This window comes from Cricetulus griseus, chromosome 3, assembly GCF_003668045.3.
Source record: "Cricetulus griseus strain 17A/GY chromosome 3, alternate assembly CriGri-PICRH-1.0, whole genome shotgun sequence".
NCBI lineage: Eukaryota > Metazoa > Chordata > Mammalia > Rodentia > Cricetidae > Cricetulus > Cricetulus griseus.
Window position 1 is genome coordinate 237,168,702 of NC_048596.1, and position 25,147 is coordinate 237,193,848.

A 25,147-nucleotide genomic window follows, 5' to 3' on the forward strand; every position below is an offset into this window, starting at 1 on the left:
AATCCCACTCTTGCCTCAACTCTCTAATAGAAATATAGAACTTCAAATATGAGGTTTCAGGGATAACATTCCACTAAGGTAATGATCCATTTATCCTGAGACAAGGTCTCATGTATCCTAGGCCGGCCTTGAAACTTGCTGTATAGTCAAGATTGACCTTGAACTCTGGATTCTCTTGACTCTGTCTCCCAAGTGCTAAAATCACAAGCTTGCATCACCATGTCAGGATCTCCACATTTATTTTAACTTCATATTTTTCAAGGAATCCTTGATAGAAACATTTGCTCAGAAAGAGATAAGAGATTATCCTGAGCCAAATTTGAGTGAGCTTGACCCCAAAACATTTACTGAGTTTACCCTGAATGACATGTTACTGTGGAAGAGATTACTTGAATTTTTAGTCATATACACATACACACACCACATGAAAGTCATACATAAGAACAGTTTCAAAATAAGTTGGTGGAAGACAGAGTTGCAGATTACAGCAAAAATAGGCCAATCACTTCAGTTCCAGAAGTCCTGTAGTTTTAGCTTTAGGGTTGGAAGAAACTAGTAGTCTGCTGAGTTTAACAGTACATTCCCCCAAAAAACAAAAAAACCCAAACAAACAAAAAAACAAAAACAAAAAAAAAACCTGACCTAAATTAAATTGGCATCAAATTTATGCCAAAATTCAAGATTTTTAGTTATCTTTTCCAAATGTTTCTTAAAATTATGCACATGTGCTGGGCAGTGGTGGCACACAACTTTAGTCCCAGCACTTGGGAGGCAGAGGCAGGCGGATCTCTTGAATTCCAGGCCAGCCTGGTCTACAGATGGAGTTCCACCACAGGCTCCAAAGCTACAGAGAAACACTTTCAAAAAAAATGTGCACATGTAAGTATATTGTTCTCATGTGAAGGTGAACAAACACTGGTTGTTTGACACCACAAAAGGCACTACAAAGATCTATTATAAAAAAATCGGATGGATTTAGAGAAATTTTAGATGGCCAAGTAAGACGGTTGGACAGCACTGAAAATCTTGCACAAATCTCCATCTTCTCTCATTTGACTTCCTTCATAGTAGGGTGTAGCAGGACAGCAGCAAGAGATTACAAGCCGTTTTCTAGATAGTCTTTTTTTTTTTTTTTTTAAAGATTTTATTTATTATGTATACAGTCTTCTGCCTGCATTCCAGCAGAGGGCACCAGATCTCATTCAAGGTGGTTGTGAGTCACCATGTGGTTGCCAGGAATTGAACTCAGGACCTCTGGAAGAGCAGTCAGTGCTCTTAACCTCTGAGCCATCTCTCCAGCCCCCCTTTTCTAGATATTCTTGTATGGTAGGTTTGATTCCCCAGGACATCTGGTCCCAGAGGACAAGCTTTATACCTGGCTCTTGTCTGTTTTGTTTATTGTCATCTCAACAGGATGGCTGGTGTTATTCACATTGTCTTTTGAAGATTTCTCCCAGTATGTTCCTGGTACTTGTGAATGAAGGCTCTCGATATCCCCCTGTAGAGTTCTTCGTGCCTGTTTTATAAGAATAGAAAAGATGATTGGATGTTTTCCATGTCATGTTCAAAGATTATTGCTTTTGTGAAAAAGGAAGCCTGATGTGCTTCCAAAAGCCATTTCCCAATAAATGAGTAGGGTGCTGTACACATTTAGAAAATATAATATTCCCCAACTTTTTCCCAATTGAAATTGTATAGGGTTTGTCTTGACGGAAACTCCCACTACTTGCTGGGGCTGGTAGCATACACCTTTAATCCCAGCGCTCAAGAGGGGGAGGTAGAAACAGGCAGATCTCAGTGAATTAGAGTTCAACCTGGTTCAGATAGCAAGTTCCAGGCCACCCAGAGCTACATAGTGAGATCCTGTCTCCAAAAAGAAGAGGAGGAGCAGGAGGATCAGGAGGGTGAGGAGGGCAAAGTAAAGAAATTTCCTTATCTTTACCCTTGGGAGGGATTTTAAAAAATGATTTAAGACTTTTTAAAGCACACCTTCGCTATCTGTGAGGATCTTTGCTTTCCTTGATTATCTATTTTTTCCTAAGGTAGTAGTAAGGAAAAAAAGCAAAATTCTGGATTCTCTTTTAGAATTTTCTTTGGGTCTCTTACTAATTTCCAAATAAAGACACAGAGACTTACTGTCAATGTTTGGCTTTAGCTTAGGCTTGTCCCACTAGTTCTTTTAACTTAATTTAACCTGTTTCTATTCATCTACGTTTACCTCAGGGCTTTTTATCTTTCTTTCATTCTGTTTGTCCTGCTTTCCTGCTTCTTCTGTGTGTTTTGGCTGGCTGGCCCCTCTGATCTCCTTTTCTTTCGATCCTAAATTCCTCCTCCTACTTATTCTTCCTATAGGTGGGAAGACCCACCTATATCTCCTCCCTCGTTATTGCTGTTCAGCTTTTTATTAGACCAATCAGGTACCTTAGGCAAAGTAAAACAGCAACACATCTTTACATAGTTAAACAAATGCAATACCTCTTTACATAGTTAAATATTCTATAATCTTGACTTCCACTCGGGGTTTCTCTGAGGCCTTTTGTCCTTTGTGGACAGTGCACACATGCATTTTTGTTGTTGTATTTGTTTCACAATCTCTTTTGAAATGGGTTTTTTCACTGGGTGCATGTAACTTTGTCTACCTCAATATAGTGTGGTAGTTTGAATGTCGTAGGTCCACATAATCTCATAGGGAGTGGCACTATTAGGAGGTGTGACTTTGTTGCAGTAGGAATGGCCTTGTTGGAGTGTGTCACCATGGGGATGGGCTTTGAGGTTTCCTATGATCAGGATACCACCCAGGATCTCAGTTTACTTGCAGTTGCCTGCCAGATTTGGAACTTAAGCTACTTCTCTAGAACCATGTCTGTCTTCACACTGACAAGTCCTACCATGATGATAAAACTCTGAACTGTAAGTGAGCCACCAATTAAATGTTTTCCTTTAAAAGAGTTGCTGTGGTCACTGGGCAGTGGTGGCACATGCCTTTAATTCCAGCACCCAGAAGTCAGAGGCAGGAGGCCCTCTGTGAGTTTGAAGCCAGCCTGGTTTAGAGAGCTAGTTCCAGGACAACTAGGGCTGTTACACAGAGAAACTCTGTCTTGAAAAACAAAACAAACAAAACAAAAAGGTTGCCATGGTCATCAAGGTCATGGTGTTTCTACACAGCAATAAAAAACCCTAACAGATAGATTCAAGGGAAGGGCAAGGAGGAAAAAAAATTAAAAAGCTGGATCCAGTTCATCTCATTACCTGGAGCTTAGCCATGTTTGCTGTGGATTCATAATTTTGAGAGAAATGTCTGTTTCCTTTTTTCTCTTTGTTTTTTCAAGACAGGGTTTCTCTATGTAGCTTTGGAGCCTATCCTGGCACTTGCTCTGGAGACCAGGCTGGCCTCGAACTCAAAGAGATCTGCCTGCCTCTGCCTCCCAAGTGCTGGGATTAAAGGCCTGCGCCACCAACGCCCAGTTGTCTGTTTCCTTTTTCTAATAAGTTTTGAAGAGAGTTTCACCAGAATACAGATCAGTTGTCAGGTTGCTTGCCTAGGAAACATAGGGCCTTGGGTTTGATTCCCAGCACTGCATAAGATGGCATTGTGGCATAAATCTCTAACCCCAGCACCTGGGAGATGGAGACACTAGAACAAATTCAAGGTCATCTTTTACTATATATTTAGTTTGAAGCCATCCTGGACTTACATACATGTGCACATTCTCAAGCTCTCTCTCTCTCTCTCTCTCTCTCTCTCTGTTTTACACACACACACACACACACACACACACACACACACATAAGTAAAAATAAATTAAAAATTTTAAGTACTAGAAACCAACTCAGCATAAATCATAGGATCATCAAGTAAAGAGAACTGAAGAAAGGGCTCACCAATATCCAGCCAAAGAGGCGGCATAGATAATGGACATGAAGGGCCTATGGCTCCGGTGACTCCTCCAGGGAAGATGAAGCCTCATGTTGTTTGTTAAAACTGGTGATACAAAACATAACTCTTGCTCTAAAGAGAGAAAAGCTATTTTTTTAAAAGTGAAGAATGAATGACCATTGTTGGGGAATATTATTTTAAGGTGTGTGACTTTTTGTTTATGCTGTATTTGCTTAACTGTGTGAAGCTGTGATTCGTTGCCTGTCTAAAACACATGATGGTCTAATAAAGAGCTGAATGGCCAATATTGAGGCAGGAGCAAGGATAGGTGTGGGGCTGGCAGGCAGAGAGGATAAATAGAAGGAAAAAAGAGGAGGACATTAGGGGCCAGCCACCCAGCCAGCCACAGAGTAAGAGTGGAATATATACAGAAATAAGAAAAATAAAAGCCCAGAGGTAAAAGGTAGTCAGGATAATTTTAAAAAAGCTGGCTAGCAACAAGCCAATTTAAGGACATGCATTTATAAGAAATAATAAACCTCCGTGTGTGATTTATTTGGGAGCTGGATTGTGGGCCGCCCAAAAAGCCAAAAGATAAGAAACAACCATTCCAGCCATGGTCTGCAAACACGGATTCAGGTTACCCTGACTTATGCCATACTGTGGGAGGTTGCATCAACTTTTATAGTTATAGAACGAATGAAGGCCATAAATTAATGCATTTAGTCGGGCGGTGGTGGCGCACGCCTTTAATGCCAGCACTCGGGAGGCAAAGGCAGGTGGATCTCTGTGACTTCGAGGCCAGCATGGTCTACAAGAGTTAGTTCCAGGACAGCCTCCAAAGCCAGAGAAACCCTGTCTCAAAAAACAAAAACAAAATTAATGCACCTACCAAATACTTTGGTGGGGATATTGAGTAGGTAGATGATAAAAGAACAGGGTGAATCTTATAGATTTCAAATGCTGTCTTTTTTTCCTGTCTGTTTTGAGACAGGGTATTTCTATGTAATTCTGCTTGTCCTAGAACTCACTCTGTAGACCAGGCTGGCCATGAACTCTCAGAGATCCTCCTGAATGCTGGGATTAAACATTGCACTATCATGCCAAACTCTTTTTTTTTTTTTTTTTTTTTTTTTTTTTTTGGCTTTTGAGAAAGGGTTTCTCTGTGGCTTTGGAGATTGTCCTGGAACTCTCTCTTGTAGACCAGGTTGGTCTTGAACTCACAGAGATCTGCCTGCCTCTGCCTCCTGAGTTCTGGGATTAAAGGCGTGCACCACCACTGCCCGGCCTATGCCAAGCTCTTTAAAAAATTTTTTGTTGTTGTTTTTCAAGACAGTTTCTCTGCATAGTCCTGGGTGTCTTGGAACTCACTCTGTAGACCAGGCCAGCCTTGAACTCACAGAGATATGCCTGCCTCTGCCTCCTGAGTGCTGGGACTAAAGATGTATGCCACCCTGCCAGGCTTCTTTTTAAAATTTTATTTACCCAGGTCCCCTCCCCCTGTCCAGTTTGTCCAAGTCTCTCTTTTTTTTTAAATTAAAAACATTTTAAAAATTTTATGTGTATGGGTGTTTTGCCTGCATGTGTTTGTGCACCACTTGTATGCCTAGTACCCTCAGGTCAGAAGACAGTGGATCCCCTGGGGCTAGAGTTACAGATGGTTATGAGCTGTGATGTGGGTGCTGGGAATCGAACCTGGGTCTTCTGGAAGAGCAGTCAGTGCTCATGACTGCTGAGCCATCTCTAGCCCCAGATGCTATCTTTATCTTTCGGGTTGGTAGAAGTTAATGCTCTGCTAAGTTTAACAATGCATTCCAAGGTTTTACCTAATAGTAACCAAAATACTAAAGCAGACAGATAGTTGGTAAATGGCTATCAAAAGGGACTATGAAGCCAGAATTGGTGCAGGTTTGTAATCCTGGTAGCTCAGAAGGTCATGCAGGAAGATAGAAAGTTCAAGGGCAACCTGGACAATTTAACTAAACATGTCTGAAAATAAGTGTAAAAAGAAGGCTGTGGCTATACTTCATTGGCAGAGTGCTTGCCCAGAAAGCATGAGCCTCGAGTTTCAATTCTCAGTATTGCAACAAAGGTGAGGAAACTAAAGCCAAACATAATCTGGCTTTCAATCTACAACATCCCAGGTCTCCATGACCATGCCATTCTATTCATGCCAATCTGCAGGACCTTCAACACAGAGCACGTTGGTTTACAGATTTCAGACTCACCAGATTCCTATTTCTTGCTGGGCAGTGGTGCACAGACTTTTAATACCAGCACTTGGGAGGCAAAGGCAGGCGGTTTTCTGTGAGTTTGAGGCCAGCCTGGTCTACAGAGTGAGTTCCAGGACAGCCTCCAAAGCTACAGTGAAACCCTGTCTCCACCCCTGCCTCCTCCCAAAATACCAGCTCTCAGGAAGCAGAGGCAGGCTGATTTCTGAGTTTGAGGCCAGCCTGAGCTACAGAGCAAGTTCCAGGACAGCCAGGGCCAAACAGAAATCCTGTCTCAAAACAACAACAACAAACAAAACAAAGCAAAACAATAAATAAATAAAAATCCTTTCTCTACCACCTAACACCCTCTGCTAGGGATAGAATCCAGGGCCTTGTGAATGCTAGGCAAGGGTTCAGCCACTGCACTGAACATACTTTTTTTTTTTTTTTTTTGGTTTTTCGAGCAGGAGTTTCTCTGTGTAACTTTGGAGCCTATCCTGGCACTCGCTCTGGAGACCAGGCTGGCCTCGAACTCACAGAGATCCGCCTGCCTCTGCCTCCTGAGTGCTGGGATTAAAGGTGTGAGCCACCAATGCCCGGCTTGAACATACACTTTTAAAATTGGGATTCTCCTGGTCCCAGTAAGAATGGTGTCCAAATTTAAATATTACTGTGTGTGTGCACATGCACACCTGTGCGTACACAGGAACCTGTGAGCCATAGCACATGTGCAGAAGTCAGAAAATAACTTTGAGAGTTGTTTCAACACATGGGGCTTGGGGATCTCAGGTTGTCAAGGTTGTATCAAGCACCTTTACCTGCAGAGCCATCTTTTTCACTCACTGGACCTGAACCTTGTCTCTTGTCTGCACCTTTGTTTCCTTCTTGTTTTAATACTTTCTCACCTCTCTGGCTTTCCCCTTCCTTCCACCCTTCCAAAATCATGTGTTTAACCATCACCAGTGACTGCAAATCACTAAGGTGATTACTCAGTTTTCGAAGTCCCGCTTTCTCCATGTCAGACTCACAGGGATAAGTTTGTTTAAAATAATGTTTAAAACATGGGGAGAGTGAGCTCAAACTTAAAAAAATCAAATATTTACAGTACAATCCATTTTGAATCTCATCATTCATTCATTTAGTCAATATTTAGTGAGTGTCAGCCTATTTTTAGGCCATGGAGACCTAGCAATGAAAAAGAAATACAGTCCTGGTGAAATTTGTGCTTCATAGTGTGAGCAAAAAAAAAAAAAAAAAAAAAAAAAAAAGACACACAAACCTACCTTGGGGAGGAGGTTGAGGATCCAGCCCCAGTTGGGTAAAATGCTTAGGACAAGAGTTCACATACCTAGTAAGTCATGGAAAAGTTAGGTGTGCTGTTCATATCTGCACCTCAAGGTCAAAGCGGCTAAGCCCCATTCCCCAGACTTCGTTAATGGCCACAACAACCTTTCCCAACCCCTTGAGGTGGGAGAGTGGCCAGGCCCTGCCCTACAGGCAAACAAACCAAAAGCCCAAGATCAAGCCACAAAATCCCTCCAATCCCAGGCCACACTGAAAAACTCAGTACCCCAAGAAACCCTATATAAAGTCTGATTTCTGCTCCGTTCTTTGCTGCTCCTCTCCAGAGCACAGGCAGTCACTCTCTTGTCTTTTTCAATTAAGTCTCATGGGACACTTGCTGTGCAGTGTGACTTTGGGGTATTTCTTGGTTCCTGACTTCGAGGATACCTTTGACCTCAAAAGCGGCAACATCACAATACCCTCTACACAAAAAAGTATGTGTGGGTGATGTGGGAGTCACACACCTAAGATCATTTCCGGTTAAGCTAAATGCAACAGAATAGTTGGTGACAAGATGGAGGAAGGCAACCAACTTCAGCAAAGCCTGGGGATGGGGACTCAACAACTGAACTGCTACCACATGGGGGGGATCCAGCTGTGGACTGAAGTATTTGAAGGACATATGTCCATATTGAAGAATCTATAGACTGGTGGACTAGCTATAATAGGTGATTGTGGAAAAAGGGTCTATTGCACATTGAGAGCCAAAATATCTTGGGCTATCTTTAGATCCCTTAATAACCATTTCTACCAACCTCTGGATGTGACCTAACCTCTTTGTAACTACCAGGTAGAACTTGTGGAATACATGTTCTGGTTTTGAATCTTGGAGACAGTGTCTCACTATATAGCCAAGGCTGACCTTGGACTTGCTATATAGTACATGCTAGCCTCAAACTCATAATTGTTCTGGTTTTGTCTTTGAAATACCAGGGGTTAGGTGTCACTCACCCTACTTGGAATGCACTGTTGAACTTACAGGACACCAGCCTGGGCCAACCCTGAAGCTGAGGATGCTATATGGTAGCACCTGAAGTTCATAGAAGACATTTCCTTTTCCTGCTGTTGTGACCTACCTGATGTCTCAAATAATGTATTTGGTAAATACACTGATTCATGACTTTCTTTTATTAATATTATTCTTTAATTTGTATTAGTACTTTCCCTGCATGTATGACTACATGAGGTGTCAGGTATGAGCTGCCATGAGGGTGCTGGGAATTGACCCTGGGTCCTCTGAAAGAACAACTTAACTGCTGAACCATTTCTCCAGTCCTGATTCATGACTTTCTTTTGTTCTGTGACTATAAACGTTTATCAAACTGATGGGGAATGTCCTTCTGTATATATGTTTCTCTTATTGGTTGATGACTAAAACGCTGATTGCTCATTAGCCAGGCAGGCAGTACAGGCAGGGCTACCAGACGAGAATTCTGGGGGAGGACACAGAGAAGAACCACTAGAGAGACACCATGTAGGCACTGAAGGAATAACAGGTCCGGGCATTCTCTGATAAACCAACACCACATGGAAATACTTAGATTAATGGAAACGGGTTAATAATTAAGAGAGCTAGACAATAAGAAGCCTGAACCATCAGCCAAACAGTTTATAATTAATATAAGTCTCTGTGTGTTTATTTGGGGCTAAACGGCTGTGGGACCAAGTGGGACAGAAACTTCCATCTACATGAAACTGGATAGGTGGGTGAGATGGCTCAGCAGATAAAGTTACTTGCTATGAAACCTGGGTTCAATCCCAAGAACCCACATGGTATGAAAGCTGATTTCTATACAAGCTGTGACCTGGCCTCCAGATGCATGCCATAACACACACACACTAGATAAAATAAATTTAATAAAAAATGTTTTTTAAGTTTATAACTCCTCTTTCACAGAAACATGCCATTCTGGGTAATTTTGTGTTGCTGAGGTATGGACACCCATTTAGCTTAGAATAGGCTCCTATCCCCTTTGGAACAAGATTTTTGCTTTGCATCTGAACAGGGATAAATGATAATAATATGGCAGAGGGCTGGCTCAATTGGGTAAATAACCGGCCACACAAGCAGGAGGACCTGAATACAGATCCCAGCACCCATATAAACATTTGAGTGTGCCAACATACACCTGTAACCCCAATGCTAGGGAAGTGGAGAAAGGTAGATCCCCAGAGCTCACTGGCTATGCAAACTAGTCAAATTAATGAGCTCCTGATTCAGTGAAAGACCCTGTGTCAAAAAATAAGGTTGGGGCTGACTAGATAGCTCAGAGTGTAAAAGCATTTGCTATGCACATCTGATGACTTAAATTTGTTCATTGGAACTCATGGTAGAAGGAGCAAACTAACTTCCAAAAATCTTCTAACCTCCGTGTGTTTTGTTTGCATGCACACACCAGCATCCCCACATATTCTAAAGACAAATAAATTAATTAAAATGAGTAAAGAGTGATCAAGGTGGAAGGCAGAGGTAGGTGAAACTCTGAGTTTGAGGTCAGTGTAGTCTATGTAAAGAGTTCCAGGACAGCCAGGAGACTGTTACACAGAGAAACCCTCTCTCGAAAAAAAAACCAAAATAATAACAACAAAAAAGTCTCTGACATGGCAAAATCTAACTTTCTAAGAGGATATCTTAAGAGTTTCTTAGGCAGGAAAAGCATTACTGTACTACAAACCTAAGCGCATATATATATATATACATATACATATATATATATATGTATATGTGTATATACATATATATATTCTCTGTATAGCTTTGGCTGTCCTGGAACTCTGTAGATCAGGCTGGCCTCCATGGAGATCTGGAGATCTGCTTTTCTTTGCCTACCAAGTGCTGGGATTAAAGGCATGCACAAATAAAATCATTTTATTCAATGAGTTGAACTACTCATTATGTTCTAGCCCTCTTCTGAATTAACAGCTGTGACCACATACTAGGTAAAGAATGGAATTTTGATTACTGGACGGATAAAATGACTCTAATGAAGTCCTCAATTCACTATTTGTTATTGAACAAAGTCAAAACAAGAATGACAGAAGAAGCCAGGTGGTGGTGGCACATGCCTTTAATCCCAGCACTTGGGAGGCAGAGGAAGGCAGACCTCCGTGAGTTTGAGACCAGCCTGGTCTACAAGATCTAGTTCCAGGATAGCCTCCAAAGCCACAGAGAAACCCTGTCTTGAAAAACCAAAAAACAAACAACAAAAAAGAATGACAGAAGACCCTGGGTGGTAGTGGCAGAAGCCTTTAATCCCAGCACTTGGGAGTCAGAACTAGGCAGATCTCTGTGAGTTCAAGACTAGTCTGGTCTATAGAGTGAGTTCCAGGACAGTCAGAGCTACACAGATACCCTGTCTCAAAAATCAGAAACAAAAGAATGACAGAAGAATCATGAATTAGTACCAGACCAAGTTTAATTTGATTAGGCAAGGAAATAAATGACTTGTACATTTTTTGTCAGGCATGGTGAGACACCCCTTTGATCCTAGCACTCAGGAGGCAAAGGTCAGGCTGGCAGATCCTTTGATCCTTGAGGCCAGCTACAATTGTATAGTGAAACCTGTCTCAAGGGAAAAAAAAAAAAATTCAGTTTTTCTTTTCTTTTGAGACAAAGTCTCATGTAGCCCAGACTGGCCTCAAACGCATATAGCTGAGAATAAACTTGAACTTCTGAGCTTTCTGACTTTACCTCTGGCTTTCTGGGATTACAGCTATGTTCCACAAAACACTTTTTCTGTTTATTTTTTTCTTTCACAGGAACATTACATACAGATACTAATCAGTTTGGGGCAGAAAAATGTTACAACACACACACACACACACACACACACACACACACACACACAGAGAGAGAGAGAGAGAGAGGGAGGGAGGGAGGGAGGGAGGGAGGGAGGGAGGGAGGAGAGAGAGAGAGAGAGAGAGAGAGAGAGAGAGAGAGAGAGAGAGATTGGAACCAGGATGTGAACTTCATTATGTAGAACCTCCTTGGTATAAAACCAGAACTTGTGGGGTGTTAAGGATGGAAACAAGAGTGCTTACTGCTTTCATTCTGTCTTTTCAGACTTTGGTATAGGCCTTCAAAGAGACAAAACTGACATACTCCTAGCAGTATCATTTAGGGAAAGACAGCAGTTCTTTGGTTTTTAGGCCACTTAGCTAAAGAGATTTGTCTAGGAAGTCCCTGTTTTGAATTGGGAACCATCCATGTCATACAGTTAGGAAGCAGACAGTTTCTTGGAAGGTGAAGTCTTTTTTTATTCGCAAACCTGGAACACTTGTGGTGGTAGGGAGTTTGTCACATTTAGCGTCTGACATTTGTAAGCCCTGTGTTTGTGGCTCCTGATACTTTCAATTGTGCTTTAAATAAAAATCTATCTTATGTGTATGAGTGTTTTGCCTACAGGTATGTTTGTTTACTACATGCATGCCTGCTGCCTGCAAAGGCCAGAAGAGGCCATTAGATCATTGGAACTGGACTTAGATGCTGATAAACTTCTATGTGGGCAGTGGAAATTGAACCTGGGTCCTCTGGAAGAGCAGCCCCTTAACCACTGAGCCATTTCTCTAGCTCTTAAGTTTGTATTTTTATACAAAGGGATTCTGACAATAAAACTGTTTCACCCACATCACCCTCATTTACTTGGTTTTGGAGACTAGTACTTGAAAAGATAAATAGCAAGTCACTCTTCATTTTCAACTGAAAGAAACTCTGAGTCTAATCAAGAATGGCAAATATTATTCCCTTTCTTCTGTGAACATCTTACTTAAATGCTTCACTAAAGCCACTAGTGCAGGGTTCCCGCCACAGGCCTCAATTTGTTTGTAGGCTTTAGCTTCAAGCTCTCTAAGAGTGTATCGAGTATATTCAAAAGAACCTACATCCTCCAGGTACTGCACACAGTATTTTTTAATATCTATATTTTCTGTTCTTTGGCGCAGGATATTCTGTACCTGGGTGCTTTCTGGCCTTGACCAAATGGCGTGAATAGTGGGGAATGAGAACTTTCCTTCTGTCAGGTCTTCACAGAAGCTTTTGTTTTCACTGTATTCTTTGGAGTGTAGATTGGCATAATCATCTCTAATCTGGAAGAAGAGACCAAGTGTATCAAGCAGTGGCTTTAAATCTTCTTTGTAATCAGAGAACAACTGCATGAGACCTACTGCTAGTCCAAATAATCCACCTGTCTTCTGCAACACCATGGCTTTATATTCTTCCTCAGTGGGGCAGGTGTAGGTGTCCCTCCAGTAAATATCTAGGCCTTGTCCCTGATGGAGTTCTAAAAGTTGTCGTGTGAAAAGCTTCACAGCATCTGGGTGATCAAGTGTTAAGACTTTTTCTAGACCAAGGAAATAGACATAATTGGCAGAATTGATGACAGATGGGATCCCATAGATGCTGTGTGCCACTGGAAAACCACGTCGGAGCTTTGAATTGTCCTCGATATCATCGATGAGTAAGCTGGCATTATGTAGCATTTCAGTCACTTCAATGATAATCTAGAGGAAAACAACCAAAATAGAAAGAAAATTTCACTAATACACACTGTTGTGGGATAATCCTTCTGACCACTGCTCTCACTGGTTCATAATAAGTAATAAAAGCTGCTTTGGCCTATAGCAAGGAAGAATATAGCTAGTTGGGAAAGCCAAACTGAAGACAGGGAGAAAGAAGGGTAGAGTTGAGGGAGACTTGAGCCTGCTTTGCAAGAAATAAGATGACAGCTGATTGGCAAAAGCCATGACCACAGATTGATCTGGTGATACACAGATGAATAGAAATGGGTTAATTTAAATGAAAGAGCTAGTTAGTAGTAAGCCTGAACAAAGGAGATTAAATTCAGGGATCATGTTTTGAAAAGAAAAAGGGGGATATGATATAGAAATGATAGGAAAAAAGATTATTATACTGGAAAAAAAGGGTAGATGATTGAATTTACTTTCATCTAAAAAATAAGTGTGAATCTCAAAATATTTTACACTGGTACAGATTTTAGTTTATTGATATAAATTTAAGGTTAATTTTGTTATGCTTAATGTATATTTCTACTCTTGCTTAAGGCATTGTGTTTATACAGCTCAATTAAAAATGTAATGTATAATTAAGGAATATAGATTTACAAAAATAGTCAAACTTAATGTCATGTTAGTTACGTTTTTTAGATATACAAAGGGATATTTTAGATAGAAAGGTATTCTTCAAACATTTCAAAGACCTACCGAATATGGTATTTTAAATGTTTTAACAACATACCCCAGAAAAGACGATGGGCATCAAAGAAACTCCGAATGGAGTTTGTTACTTTTATGGTAAAAGCTAGCCATGTGGGCAAAGAAACTGCCCTTGCTTTAATTGCTGACAGATACTGTCTAAACTGAACCAGCAGAAAACAAAATAAGGCAACTGCCAAGCTTTGCCAAGACAAGGTAGGACAGTCCTTTAAAATTCCCTGCTTCACAGGAAAGTCTTTCAGATATGATAGGCCTGTAGGTCAAAGAGAGTTGCCCCAATGTTGCAGAGGAAACTTGGGTGACTGTCAGGCAGCCAGATGTTTCTGTCATATTTGGAAGTCAATAGTCTGCACTTCCTGCCTACTCAGGTAATAATATAATAATAATATTATTTCCTTCTCTGGTCTTTGATGGAGTTGAAGATTAGGTGGTTATAATTATAGTTTTTCTTAATTATGACAAGAAGGTAAATTAGATATGAAGCTTTAAATTTACCAAGACAGGGTAAGTAATTAAATATTTTCTTTAATTTTGTCAAATATTGATTATTGTAGCTGTCATTCTTACTTGATAGCAGTTTTTTGTTTTTGTTTTTGTTTTTTTTTTTGGTTTTTGGAGAAAGGGTTTCTCTGTGGCTTTGGAGGGAGGCTGTCCTGGAACTAGATTTTTGTAGACCAGGCTGGTCTCAAACTCACGGAGATCCGCCTTCCTTGCCTCCCGAGTGCTGGGATTAAAGGCATGCGCTACCACCGTCCAGCTACTTGATAACATTTTTTTTGATAACAGTTTTATTGTCTAATTTTACTATGTTAAAGTTGAAACATTCTTTTTTTGATTAGACAGAAAGGCAGAAATGCTGTGGGATAATCCTTCTGGATGTTGTGAATATAAGTTGTTCTCATTGGTTGATAATAAAAGCTGCTTTGTCCTATAGGAAGGCAGAATATAGGTAGGTGGGAAAGCTAAACTGAATAAAGGGAAAAAGAAGGGCATGATCAAGGGAGATGAGAGCCAGCCACCCAAGAAACAAGATGCCAGCAGACTGGTAAAAGCATGATCACGTAGTAATATATGAATGAACAGAAATGGGTTAATTTAAATGTAAGAGCTAGTTAGTAATAAGCCTGAACTATAGGCCAAACATTTTGTATTAATATTAAACCTCTGAGTGATTGATTATTTAGAAGTGGCTGTGGGACAGGGAGGGACAGAGAAACCTCTGATTATAACATACATGTAAAGGTTTATACATGCAAATACATGCAAAGACTATTGCACACACGTGTACACATATATAGACACAGAGAACTTTTTAAAGATTTACTTTTACTATTTTTAATTTGTGTATGTTTCAGTGTGTGAGTATATGCATGTGAGTGCAGATGCCCTTGGAGGCTAGAGACATCTGATTTCCCTGGATTTAGAGCTATAGGCAGTTGTGAGGTACCTGCTGTAGGTGCTGGGAATTGAACTTAGGTCTGCTGCAAGAGCAGTACATGTTCCACCTCCTCCTCCTCCTTTTTTTTGGGGGGGGTTTGAGACAGGGTTCCTGGAACTCTCTTTGAAGCCCAGGCTGGCTTCGAACTCACAGAGATCTGCTTGCCTCTGCCTCCTGAGTGCTGGGACTAAAGGTGTGCTCCACCACCTCCTGGCACAGTAAATGGTCTTAATTAACCTCAGAGCCATCTCTCCAGCCCAGAATTTTTTTTTTTTTTGAGATATAGACTCCCTATGTAGCTACCTTCTAAGGTGCATGCTTGTTTAAAACGTTGTATTAAATGATATTACCAAATTATTAAAGTCTCAGTTGTCTTAAGCTTTTACAACTAATTAATATTTAGCAACCTCCATATATAACATTGCATCAGCATTAACAGAATAAGGATCTTGGAATATTTTTACATGGCACTTACTAATTCCTTGGTGGTTAAATGGGGAAGAATAAGATTAAAATCGCCTAAGGGCTAGGGTTGTGGCTCAGTGGCAGAGCACTTGCCCAGCATGCTCAAAGTCCAGAATCTGACCCACAGTAGGACAAAGCAGAGAAAAAGCAGACTGCCTAGATACCTGTAGTTTGTCTTCTGGAACTTTCAGCCAGTGATTAAATGCCTGTGAAAGTTTGGTTCTCACCTGTTTACCTGCAATTAAAACATAGGACATGTCAAATAAAACATTATTTTACTTAAAAAATAATTTTAAAGAACATTTATTCAATTGTGTTTGTATGTGCACATGCATTTCATGGTGCACTTGTGGAGGTCAGAAGACAGCTTTCAGGAGTGTGTGGGTCCTGGCGTTGGAGGTCAGATCTTAGGCATGGTGACAAGAACATTTACCGGCTAAGTCATCTCATTGGCTTCCAAAATGTAATTACAAGAAAAAGTGAAAAACTTGCTTTAAAACTGATCAGACTTAGTAAGACAGTCACATCAACCCACTTCCTTCCCTGATGAATATCCTTCAGATTCCCCATTGTAAATAATACAGTGGGGCTGGACTCATCCTCTTCATTTTATCATTCAAACTACACTTGGGTGGGTATGTCAGGTGGCTCACAACCATATGTAACTCCAGCTCCAGGAGCTCTAACACCCTCTCTAGTCCTCTGTGGGCACCCACACGCATGTGTACATACTTCCCACCCCCAACACATACATATATATATGCAATTAAAGATAAAAAAGCACAGCTATTTAAAATGAGGGCTGACAAGAAAGTCTAAAGCACTTCAGTGAATTATAATCTTAACTTGGGGGGTGAAATGGTCATTTTTAGAAAATGCACTTTAATCTCTTCCTTTTTCTGAAAAAAAAAAACAAAACAAAGTCAGTTTAGGGACAATTAGTTAGCACTACCTGTCACACAAAAACTTGAAAGAATTTTGCCAATGAATTTCCTCATAAAATTATGTCATTCCTTTAAATTAAGATTCTAAGAGAGTAGCGTGACTTCAGTTTACAGTCAAACCAGTTAAACAAACCTCTAGTTGTTGACTAGAGCCAGTAGCTTTCCAAAAGCATTTTCTTTTTCACATGGAAAGCTGGAGAAAGGTCTAAAGTAGTTGCCAGTAGAAGTTAAATTATCTTAAACATAAAGCAACAGTAAATAAAAATTACAACAGTTCATTTAGTGAAGGTATCGTATGCATGTCTAATATTGCAAATTCAGGGCTCAAGAAAATAGTTATACAGAAGTCAAGTTTCAGAGGCTGAAGAGGGAGCTCTGCGGTTAAGAGCACTTGCTGCTCCTCCAGAAGTTCCAGGTATGATTCCCAGCATTCACATGGTGGCTCAGAACTGTAACTATAACTTCAGTCCTATGGGAACTGACCTCCTCTTCTGGCTTCCTCAGGTACTAGGCACACAGACACACAGACACACACACACACACACACACAGCCAAAACCTCCATACACATAAAGTAAAAGTGTAAAATGAGACAAAAAAAGTTAAGTTTCAGTCTGGGTATAGTGGTGCATACCTTTATTCCCAGCACTAGGAAGACAAAGACAAACTCTGTGAGTTTGAAGTCAGCAAGACTCTGACTCAAAAAAGAAAAAAAAAAAAAAAAAAAAAAAAAAAAAAAGAAAAAAACGGTTAAGTTTCAGAGGTAAAGGTGATTAGGGCAAAGCCTAATGACCTGAATTCCATCCCCAGGATCCTCTAAGCTCCACATACAGTCACAACAATAAATAAAGGAAAAAAAAAAAAAAAGGAGTTGGAATGGGGTGTTGGTGGCACATGCCTTTAATCCCAGCACTCAGGAGGCAGAAGCAGGCGGATCTCTGTGAGTTCAAGACCAACCTGGTCTACAAGAGCTAGTTCCAGGACAGCCTCCAAAGTCAGAGAGAAACCCTGCTTCAAAAAACTAAAACAAACAAACAAACAAAAAACCTAAAAAAAAAAAAAAAAATTGGGCTGGACAGATGGCTCAGAGATTAAGAATGAGTTAAGAGCCAGGCAGTGATGGCACATGCCTTTAATCCCAGCACTTGGGAGGTAGAGGCAGGAGTTTGAGGCCAGTCTGGTCTACGATCAAGTTCCAGGACAGGCACTAAAGCTACACAAAGAAATCTTGTCTCAAAGATTTCTTCCCCCCGCTCCAAAAAAGAACGAGTTAAACGTTAAGGTCCTAGGTGCTAGGAACCTTCATCACAGAAGGCTCACAACTGGCTGTAACTCCAACTCCAGAGGCTATAACATCGCCTCTGACCACAGCCATTTGCATGCACATGCACATACCATCCCACAGACACATAATTAAAAGAAAGAAGGAATAATATCTGTAATCCTAGCAGGGCCTGGATTCTAGGCCAGCCTGGGCTACTTAATGAATTCTAGGCCAGCTTAGGTATGTATCAGTGAGTTCCTGTCTCAATAAAACAGAAAGCAAAAGAGAAACATTTTTTCTTTTTTTAATATTAAAAAATATTTATTTATTTATCCAGTATGTGTACAGTGTTAGGGTACCAAACCTTATTATAGATGATTGTGAGCCACCATGTAGTTGCTGAGAATTGAACTCAGGACCTCTGGAAGAGCAGCTAGTGCTCTTAACCTCTGAGCCATCTCTCTAGCCCCCAGAAACATTTTCATTATGTAATTCTTTGAATAATTCCTCTTTTAATGGTATCACTTCAAGTAGAAGGTCTCAAGACCATTTCAGTTTAAACTTTCCTGTTGCTAACATTTAAATAAACACCACTCTGAAACTATGCTATATGGACAATAACTGAACTGTTTGTTACCTGGTAATTGAAGTAAGTACCTATAGGGCTCTAGAAGAATTCTTTCAGCTTTCTCTTGAGTCTTCTCCATGTTTTATAAATTTCAAAGCTGATCTGTTAAAAAGGAGAAATATAAAAATGACCTCATGAACCAAATTACCTTTAAGTGTTAGATTGCAAAGGAATTTTTATTAAGGTGTTTTTTGGAAAGACAGACCTTAAATTTTATTTATATAGCAAAACATTACATGTATAAAACCTTGAAAACATTATGTAAAGCAAAAGAACATGCTGTATGATCCTATTTATAGGAAATGTTCTGAATCAGGCAATCTACACAGATGGGAAAGCAGGCTAGTGGTTTCTGGCTCAGAAAAAATAAAGACTGCTACTAATGAATAATGAAGGTCTGTGCACACGCTTGCATGTGTGTGGTGTGTGTGTATAGGATCAAAATGTTAATAGAATGTGGTAATTATACTGTTATACTGTGGCTATACTAAAATCTACTAAATTAAAATTTTTAAAAAAGTTTTTGAAAAGTCTTATGGTATAGCCTAGGATGGCCTCAAATTTGTGACTGTCCTGCCTCATGGTTTTCAGTGCTGAAATTACAGACATGCAACATCGTATCTAGTTTGTCCTGAGACGGGGTCTCACTATGATGCCCAATCTGGCCTTGAAATTTTGGGCTCAAGCCACCAAACTCATCTTAACTATAAACTTTGTATGGTAGATATATAAATTATACCTCAAGTTTCTAAAAAGAAAAATTTTTCATTCCACTGATTACATGGATCAGAATGTTTAATTGATTTTAAAGTACTTTTCTTAGGTGACTTACAGTAAGCTTTGCTAGTTAATTAATCATAAATGACTTAAATTGTTGATACCAAATAAATGTCAAAACAAATTCACAAAACAACATTTCAATAATGATTACAAATATTCTTTCCATGAATATTAAGATAAGTGTGCTTTATAATTTGTGAAGAACATTTTTCTCAAATCAGTAAATTTCAGAGATTGTTTTTAAGATGCATACTAATTTTAATGCAATTATTTTATTTAAGAATTTCCTATAGTGCTTCATTATTTTGAATATTGCCTTTACTTCCATACTTGGTAGAATATAATTGTGGCATGTATGTACATATGTATATTTTGAGACAAGCTATATGTAGCCCAGCTAGCCTTGAATTCCTGATTCTTCTGCCTCTACTTCCAAATACTGGGGTACAGAGCATGCCACCTTGCCCAGCTTCAATCATGGTCTTTGCGGGGGCATCCTCTACTGGTGAATCTTCTGTTTCTTTGTAAATATCTATGTCTACTTTTCTCCTAAGAAGCTCTGCTTTTCTGGTAACCATGGCATCTCTGGCAAGGTTTAGCTGTTATGAGTTGTCTCTTCTTTGGGGGACACCATTTTGGTTTTCAGGACTGTAAGCTATCTTCTAATAATCTTCTAGTATTCACTGTAAATATAAAACCAAATTTAACTTGGTTACATAATGGCAGCTCATGGTTATTGTTGGTCAAGAGCTAGATGCATGTCACAGGTTTTGGAACTGGAAGGCACCTCTAATGTGTAGATGGAGTTTCTATTCCACCTGGTCCTGAAGCCACTTAGTCCCAAGTAAACACATAGAGGCTTGTATTACTTATAAACTGTTTGGCAGATGGCTCAGGCTTCTTATTGTCTACCTCTCTCTTAATTACTAACTCATTTCTATTAATCTAAGTATTTTCATGTGATCTTGGCTTACAGAAGAATGCCTGGACCTGTACTCCTTCTGTGGCTACATGGTGTCTCAGCAGACAAGAGAGTAATTTCCTGTTTCTGCCTGCTTATAGACTGTTTCTGCCCAGCTACTTCACTTCCTGTCTGTCCTTACAGACCTCCAGACCTCTATGGTTAGCTAGTGGCAAGTTCCATTCTCTGACCCTCTGACAGGCTTTATTTGTACAAGCAAGATATCACCATAGTGATGGCTGGTATTGTCAACTTGATAGCCTCTAGAAGAGGGAATCTGTTCTCTTCTATCACATGAATCCCATGGACAGAACAACTCAGGTTGTCAGGCTTTGTGTCAAACCCTTAGCCCAGAGACATCTGATGACTCCATACACAAAATTAAAAGAAAGTTAAGAGCTAACAGCTATACTGACCTCCACAAAATCACTGTGGCATGTGGGTGCTCACACACATACATAAACCAAAAAATACTTATCATAAACAAATATTTTTGTGTGTACATGTATTCATGTGTATGAGTACATGTTTGTATAAAAGCTATGTAACAACCTTGGGTCTTCGTCAATAATTTTCTACCTTATATTTGAGACAGGGTCCATCACTGAACCCAGGGCTTGCCAATTTAGCTAGATTGGCTAGCCAATAGAATTCCTGGGATATGCATGTTCTGGTCCAGGCAAGTGCTGGGGTTAAAGATGGGGGGATGTGGAACTTGGTTCCTTATGCCTCATAGATGCTTTACGGACTGAGTAATCTCCACTGCAACCTCAGTTTGTAACTCTTTATTGAAGACAGATGACAAATGGAAATCAAGGAATGAAAGTGAAAGTGATGTATTTATTGTTCAGGTTGCTCTTTAGAATTAAACACACACACACACACACACACACACACACACACACACACACACACACACACACACACTTTTTTGTTATTTGAGGCAGGATTTTCCAATGTGATTCAGGCTGCCCTAGAATGAACAATCCTCTTTTCTAAGCCTTCAAGTGCTAGGATTACATGTGTACCACCATAACCAGTGAAAAGCATGCTTTAAAAACTATTCTTAGGCTGGGCGTTGGTGGTGCACGCCTTTAATCACAGCACTTGGGAGGCAGAGACAGGTGGATCTCTGTGAGTTCAAGGCCAGCCTGGTCTCTAGAGCGAGTGCCAGGATAGGCTCCAAAGCTACACAGAGAAACCCTGTCTCAACCCCCCCCCCCCCCCGCCCCAAACAAAACAAAACACCAAAAAAACAAAAACCAACTATTCTTAGCAAGGTGGTGGTGGTGTTGGGAATGCCTTTAATCCCAGCACTTGGGAGGCCAGAGACAGTATGGTATGGTCTACAAAGCAAGTTCTAGGATGGCCAGAGCTGTTACACAGAGAAACCCTGTCTGGAAAAATGAAAACAAAGTAAGTATTCATTTATTTAATTGTGTGTGTGTGTGTATGTCTTAGTTATTACATTATTGCTATAAAGATACATTATGATCAGTCTAGTGCAGGGGTGCACACTTTTAATCCCAGCACTCAAGAGACAGAGGCAGGGGAGAATTTCTGTGAGTTCAAAGCTAGTATGGCCTCCATAGTTCTAAGATAGCCAGGGCTATGTAGAGAGACCCCGTCTCAAAAAACCAAAAACAAAACAACAAACCATGACATTATAACTAAGGCAACTTATAAAAGAAAACATTTAATTGGAGGCTTGCTTACAGTTTCAGAGGGTGAGTCCATGAACATCATGATGGAGATCTGGCAGCAAGCAGGCAGGCATGTATGGCACTGGAGCAGTAGCTGAGAGTTTACATCTTATACATAAGCTGGAGGCAGAAAGCTAACTAGAGATGGCATGGTCCTTTGAAACCTCAAAGTCTATCTCTAGTGATACACCTCCACCAACAAGTCCATACCTCCTAATCTTGGGGGGGGTTCTCATTTAAACCACCACAGTGGTGTAGGTGGAACCTTGAGATAGATATTGGGTAATTTCTTAATCTTCCCACTTTATTTTTTGAAAGAGTCTTTCACTGAAGCTAGAGTTTGCTGGTTTGGCTAGACTGGCTGGCTAGCAAGCCTCCCCATTGGTGGGATTACAGGTGTGTGCAGCCACATCCAGCTATATAGATGCTAGGGATAGACACAGGTCCACGATTTCACAGCAAGCACTTTACCTACTGAGCCATTTCTACAGCCTCAAGAGCCCATTTTTGGGTAGTTAATTCTTAATAATAATACATGTCAAACATCCACACACACAAAAAAATCAGCAACCCACCACAGCAATTTAGCAAAATAAATTCATAGAGAAACACCCCAAATACAAAATTTCTAGCCAAATGCGGTAGAACATGTTTGTAATACCAGCAGCTGGAAAGTGGGGAGAAGAAAGATCAGGAGTTCAGGGCCAGCTTGGGCTACATGACATGTCTCAATCTCTCACTTCCTAAGGAAAAGTTTTCCATTATCCTTGGAAGAACATCACAAGGAAAAGAATGGTCATAAAAATACTTTGAAATATTTCAAACAGCAACATAGCAACATTTTTTCTCCCCCAAGACAGGGTTTTGCTATGTAGTCTAGATTGACCTGGAACTCCCCATGTAGTCCAGGCTGGCCTTGAATTTTGATCTTCCTGGAGAGGTGGGATTACAGTTGTTAATACTGGACATGTTACTTTGTTCTTAGAGGTTAAAGATTAAAAGATGCAAAGAAAGAAGACAATGTTGGCAACAGATCATTTAAATGTATGATTAAAAAAAAAATCTGTTCTTTTTTGTTTTGGGTGATGTCCAAAGCATTGCATTTGCTCATGATCTACCATAAGCTGAATCCTCAAGTCCCCAAAGCATCTTTTAATATACTCCTCTTTTTAAACCAGCTAGCAGCATCTCTTCTCAATTAGGGTAGCAGCAAAAAGCATGCTGCTATCTGGTTTGCATTCTGGAAAGCACATTTGACCTAACTTAAAATAATGAAGTCACCAAGAATTTGCCTCTGGGTCAAAAGCAGGTACATTCTGCACAGAAATTAAGAGTGACACATCCTTTAAAAACTGAAGTGTCATGTTGTTCCCCCCACATCCTCAGACAGGGTTTCTCTGTGTAACAGAGCCCTGGCTTTCCCTGGAATTCACCTTGTAGACTAGGCTGGCCTCAAACTCAGAGATCTGCCTGCCTCTGCAGCTGAAATACAGAAGTTTATTTTTTTTAATCTTTAATACTTCTCTACTAGCGATGAATTAAAGAAGTATTTCCTTTGCTCATTCACAGTTTAAAAGTACTCAAATAAGTCAATTAATGTTTCCTTTCCAGAGAAAATTTACATATAGTATTCTCTGTGGTGGAGAAACATGAAAACTTATGTAAGTGCCCAGAGTCAATCTGTTTTGCATTAGAGTCTACGAGTTTAAGAGTTCTATATACTCTTGATTTTTTTTTTTAAACTAAGGGCTGTCAATTGTCATGGGTAGAATTCTCAGCTTTTCATTTACTAGACTTACAAGTGCTGAGTGGCCCAAACTCAGATTACCTTATGTGGAATCACTATAGAATGCCTCAGTGTGAATCTGATATCATTTTCCCACTTTCAAAACTGAAAAGCTGTGGGAAATATTTTTTAAGAGTGGATTAGTGAATATATATGCAAGCAGATCATTTACCCTGTTGAAATACTACTGCAGCTGTCGCTCTGATCTCCCTTCATTACTTTTCTTTTTCTTGAGACAGGGTCTGTCTGGCTCAGGCTAGCCTGAAACGCATTATGTAGATCAGGCTGGCCTTGGAATGTGCCAGCACCACAATGCTAAACTCCTCTATTTTTGGGTGAGTTGTTATTTTAGCAATTCAAGTCGGGAATCCAACGTATCCTATTGTTCACTGGGCCATTAGAACAGATTAAACCTGTTTTAATTTTTTTTCTTTCTTTCTGGTGACAGGGTCATCCTGTGTAGTCTAGGATGGCCTACCATGCACAGTAATCCTCCTGCTTCAGTCTCCAGGGTGCTGGATCAAAATTCCTTAACCAACCTTCCTCATCATACTGGCAAAGCTTTCTCCTGAAACGGGTTCCCAGCATGTTCTTTCTGGGCTCTCATTTCCTTTAGGCTCTTCTGCTGGCTTCTTGAGTCAAGCTCTGTCCTCACTCCTTCAGGAAAACCGCTCTATACTTCCCTGAGCCAAAGTTCTAATCCACATCCTCCTATCACGCTTCACTTTGTCTGAGCAGACGCGTTCAGGAAGTTGTACACGGTCCATCTCGTCTTTCCATTAAGATGACTGACCTTCTCCTAACATCTCAGAGGATAAAATCAGCGCATCAGCACGCATACAAATATTGAAAATTCCATGCAGAGTATTTATTTATTTTTTAATAGGCAGGCTCTGACTTGAAACTAGCTACAGATAGGGGCTACCAAGAAACGCAGCTGAGACGCGCACAGCAAGATCTTTTCACTCCAAGCCGGGGGAATGATAGCTCTGGGGAAAAGGGCTCGACACGGGCAGCGGTGTAATAAGCTCGCAGGCGGGCTTCTCCCCTGAGCCGCATCGGTACCCCCTTCCACTCCTCGGAGCTCCTTTGCCTCCCACGCGTCCCACCACCCGGTCGCTAGTCACCCCGATCCGGGTCAGCATCCGGGTCCTCTCCCTCCTTTCTTCTTCCTCCTCGGTACCCCCTCCCCCGCTCCCCATCCGGGTCCCCCCCTGCCGCTGCTCACGGTTCCACGATGATCTCAGACTTCAAGCCGCCGGTCCGAGACAAGCAGTACCCACATCAACTTCTCACTTTTTAGTTCAGACCGCGGCTCTTCGCGAGACCTCCTTGGAGCCCTCCCACTACTTCACCACAGAAATCTCCGCCCTCCTCAGCGGCCACCGCCGCCGCATTACTCGGTGCAAGAAAATACGCCATCCCTGTCACACTGCGCAAGCGTCGTATGCCACCTCCCCTCTACCTTATGGCCGCGCCCCCTTCCCCTCCCCGCTCCCGTCGAACTCAGGCAA

General features: G+C 40.8%; 1 protein-coding gene across 8 annotated transcripts; it reads right to left on the reverse strand.

The window, feature by feature from the left end:
- Positions 1-370: 370 nt before the first annotated feature.
- On the reverse strand, positions 371-25,082 carry Ggps1 (geranylgeranyl diphosphate synthase 1). 8 transcript variants are annotated; one of them, XR_003484127.2, is made up of 6 exons: positions 24,862-25,082; positions 18,413-18,505; positions 15,733-15,803; positions 12,388-12,933; positions 3,883-3,982; positions 1,380-1,516 (listed from the first exon to the last, which is right to left on the reverse strand). XR_003484127.2 is itself a non-coding variant. In XM_027409415.2 (5 exons), exons 2-5 carry the CDS (start codon positions 18,480-18,482, stop codon positions 1,370-1,372), a joined length of 834 nt encoding a protein of 277 aa, XP_027265216.1. In that variant the 5' UTR covers positions 18,483-18,505; positions 24,862-25,082; the 3' UTR covers positions 371-1,369. The 8 variants fall into 8 exon arrangements, 6 of the variants coding, with proteins under 6 accessions (XP_027265216.1, XP_027265218.1, XP_027265217.1 ...); XR_003484126.2 differs by having other exon boundaries at positions 3,883-4,009; XM_027409415.2 differs by lacking the exon at positions 3,883-3,982 and having other exon boundaries at positions 371-1,516.
- Between the last annotated feature and the right edge of the window lie 65 nt (positions 25,083-25,147).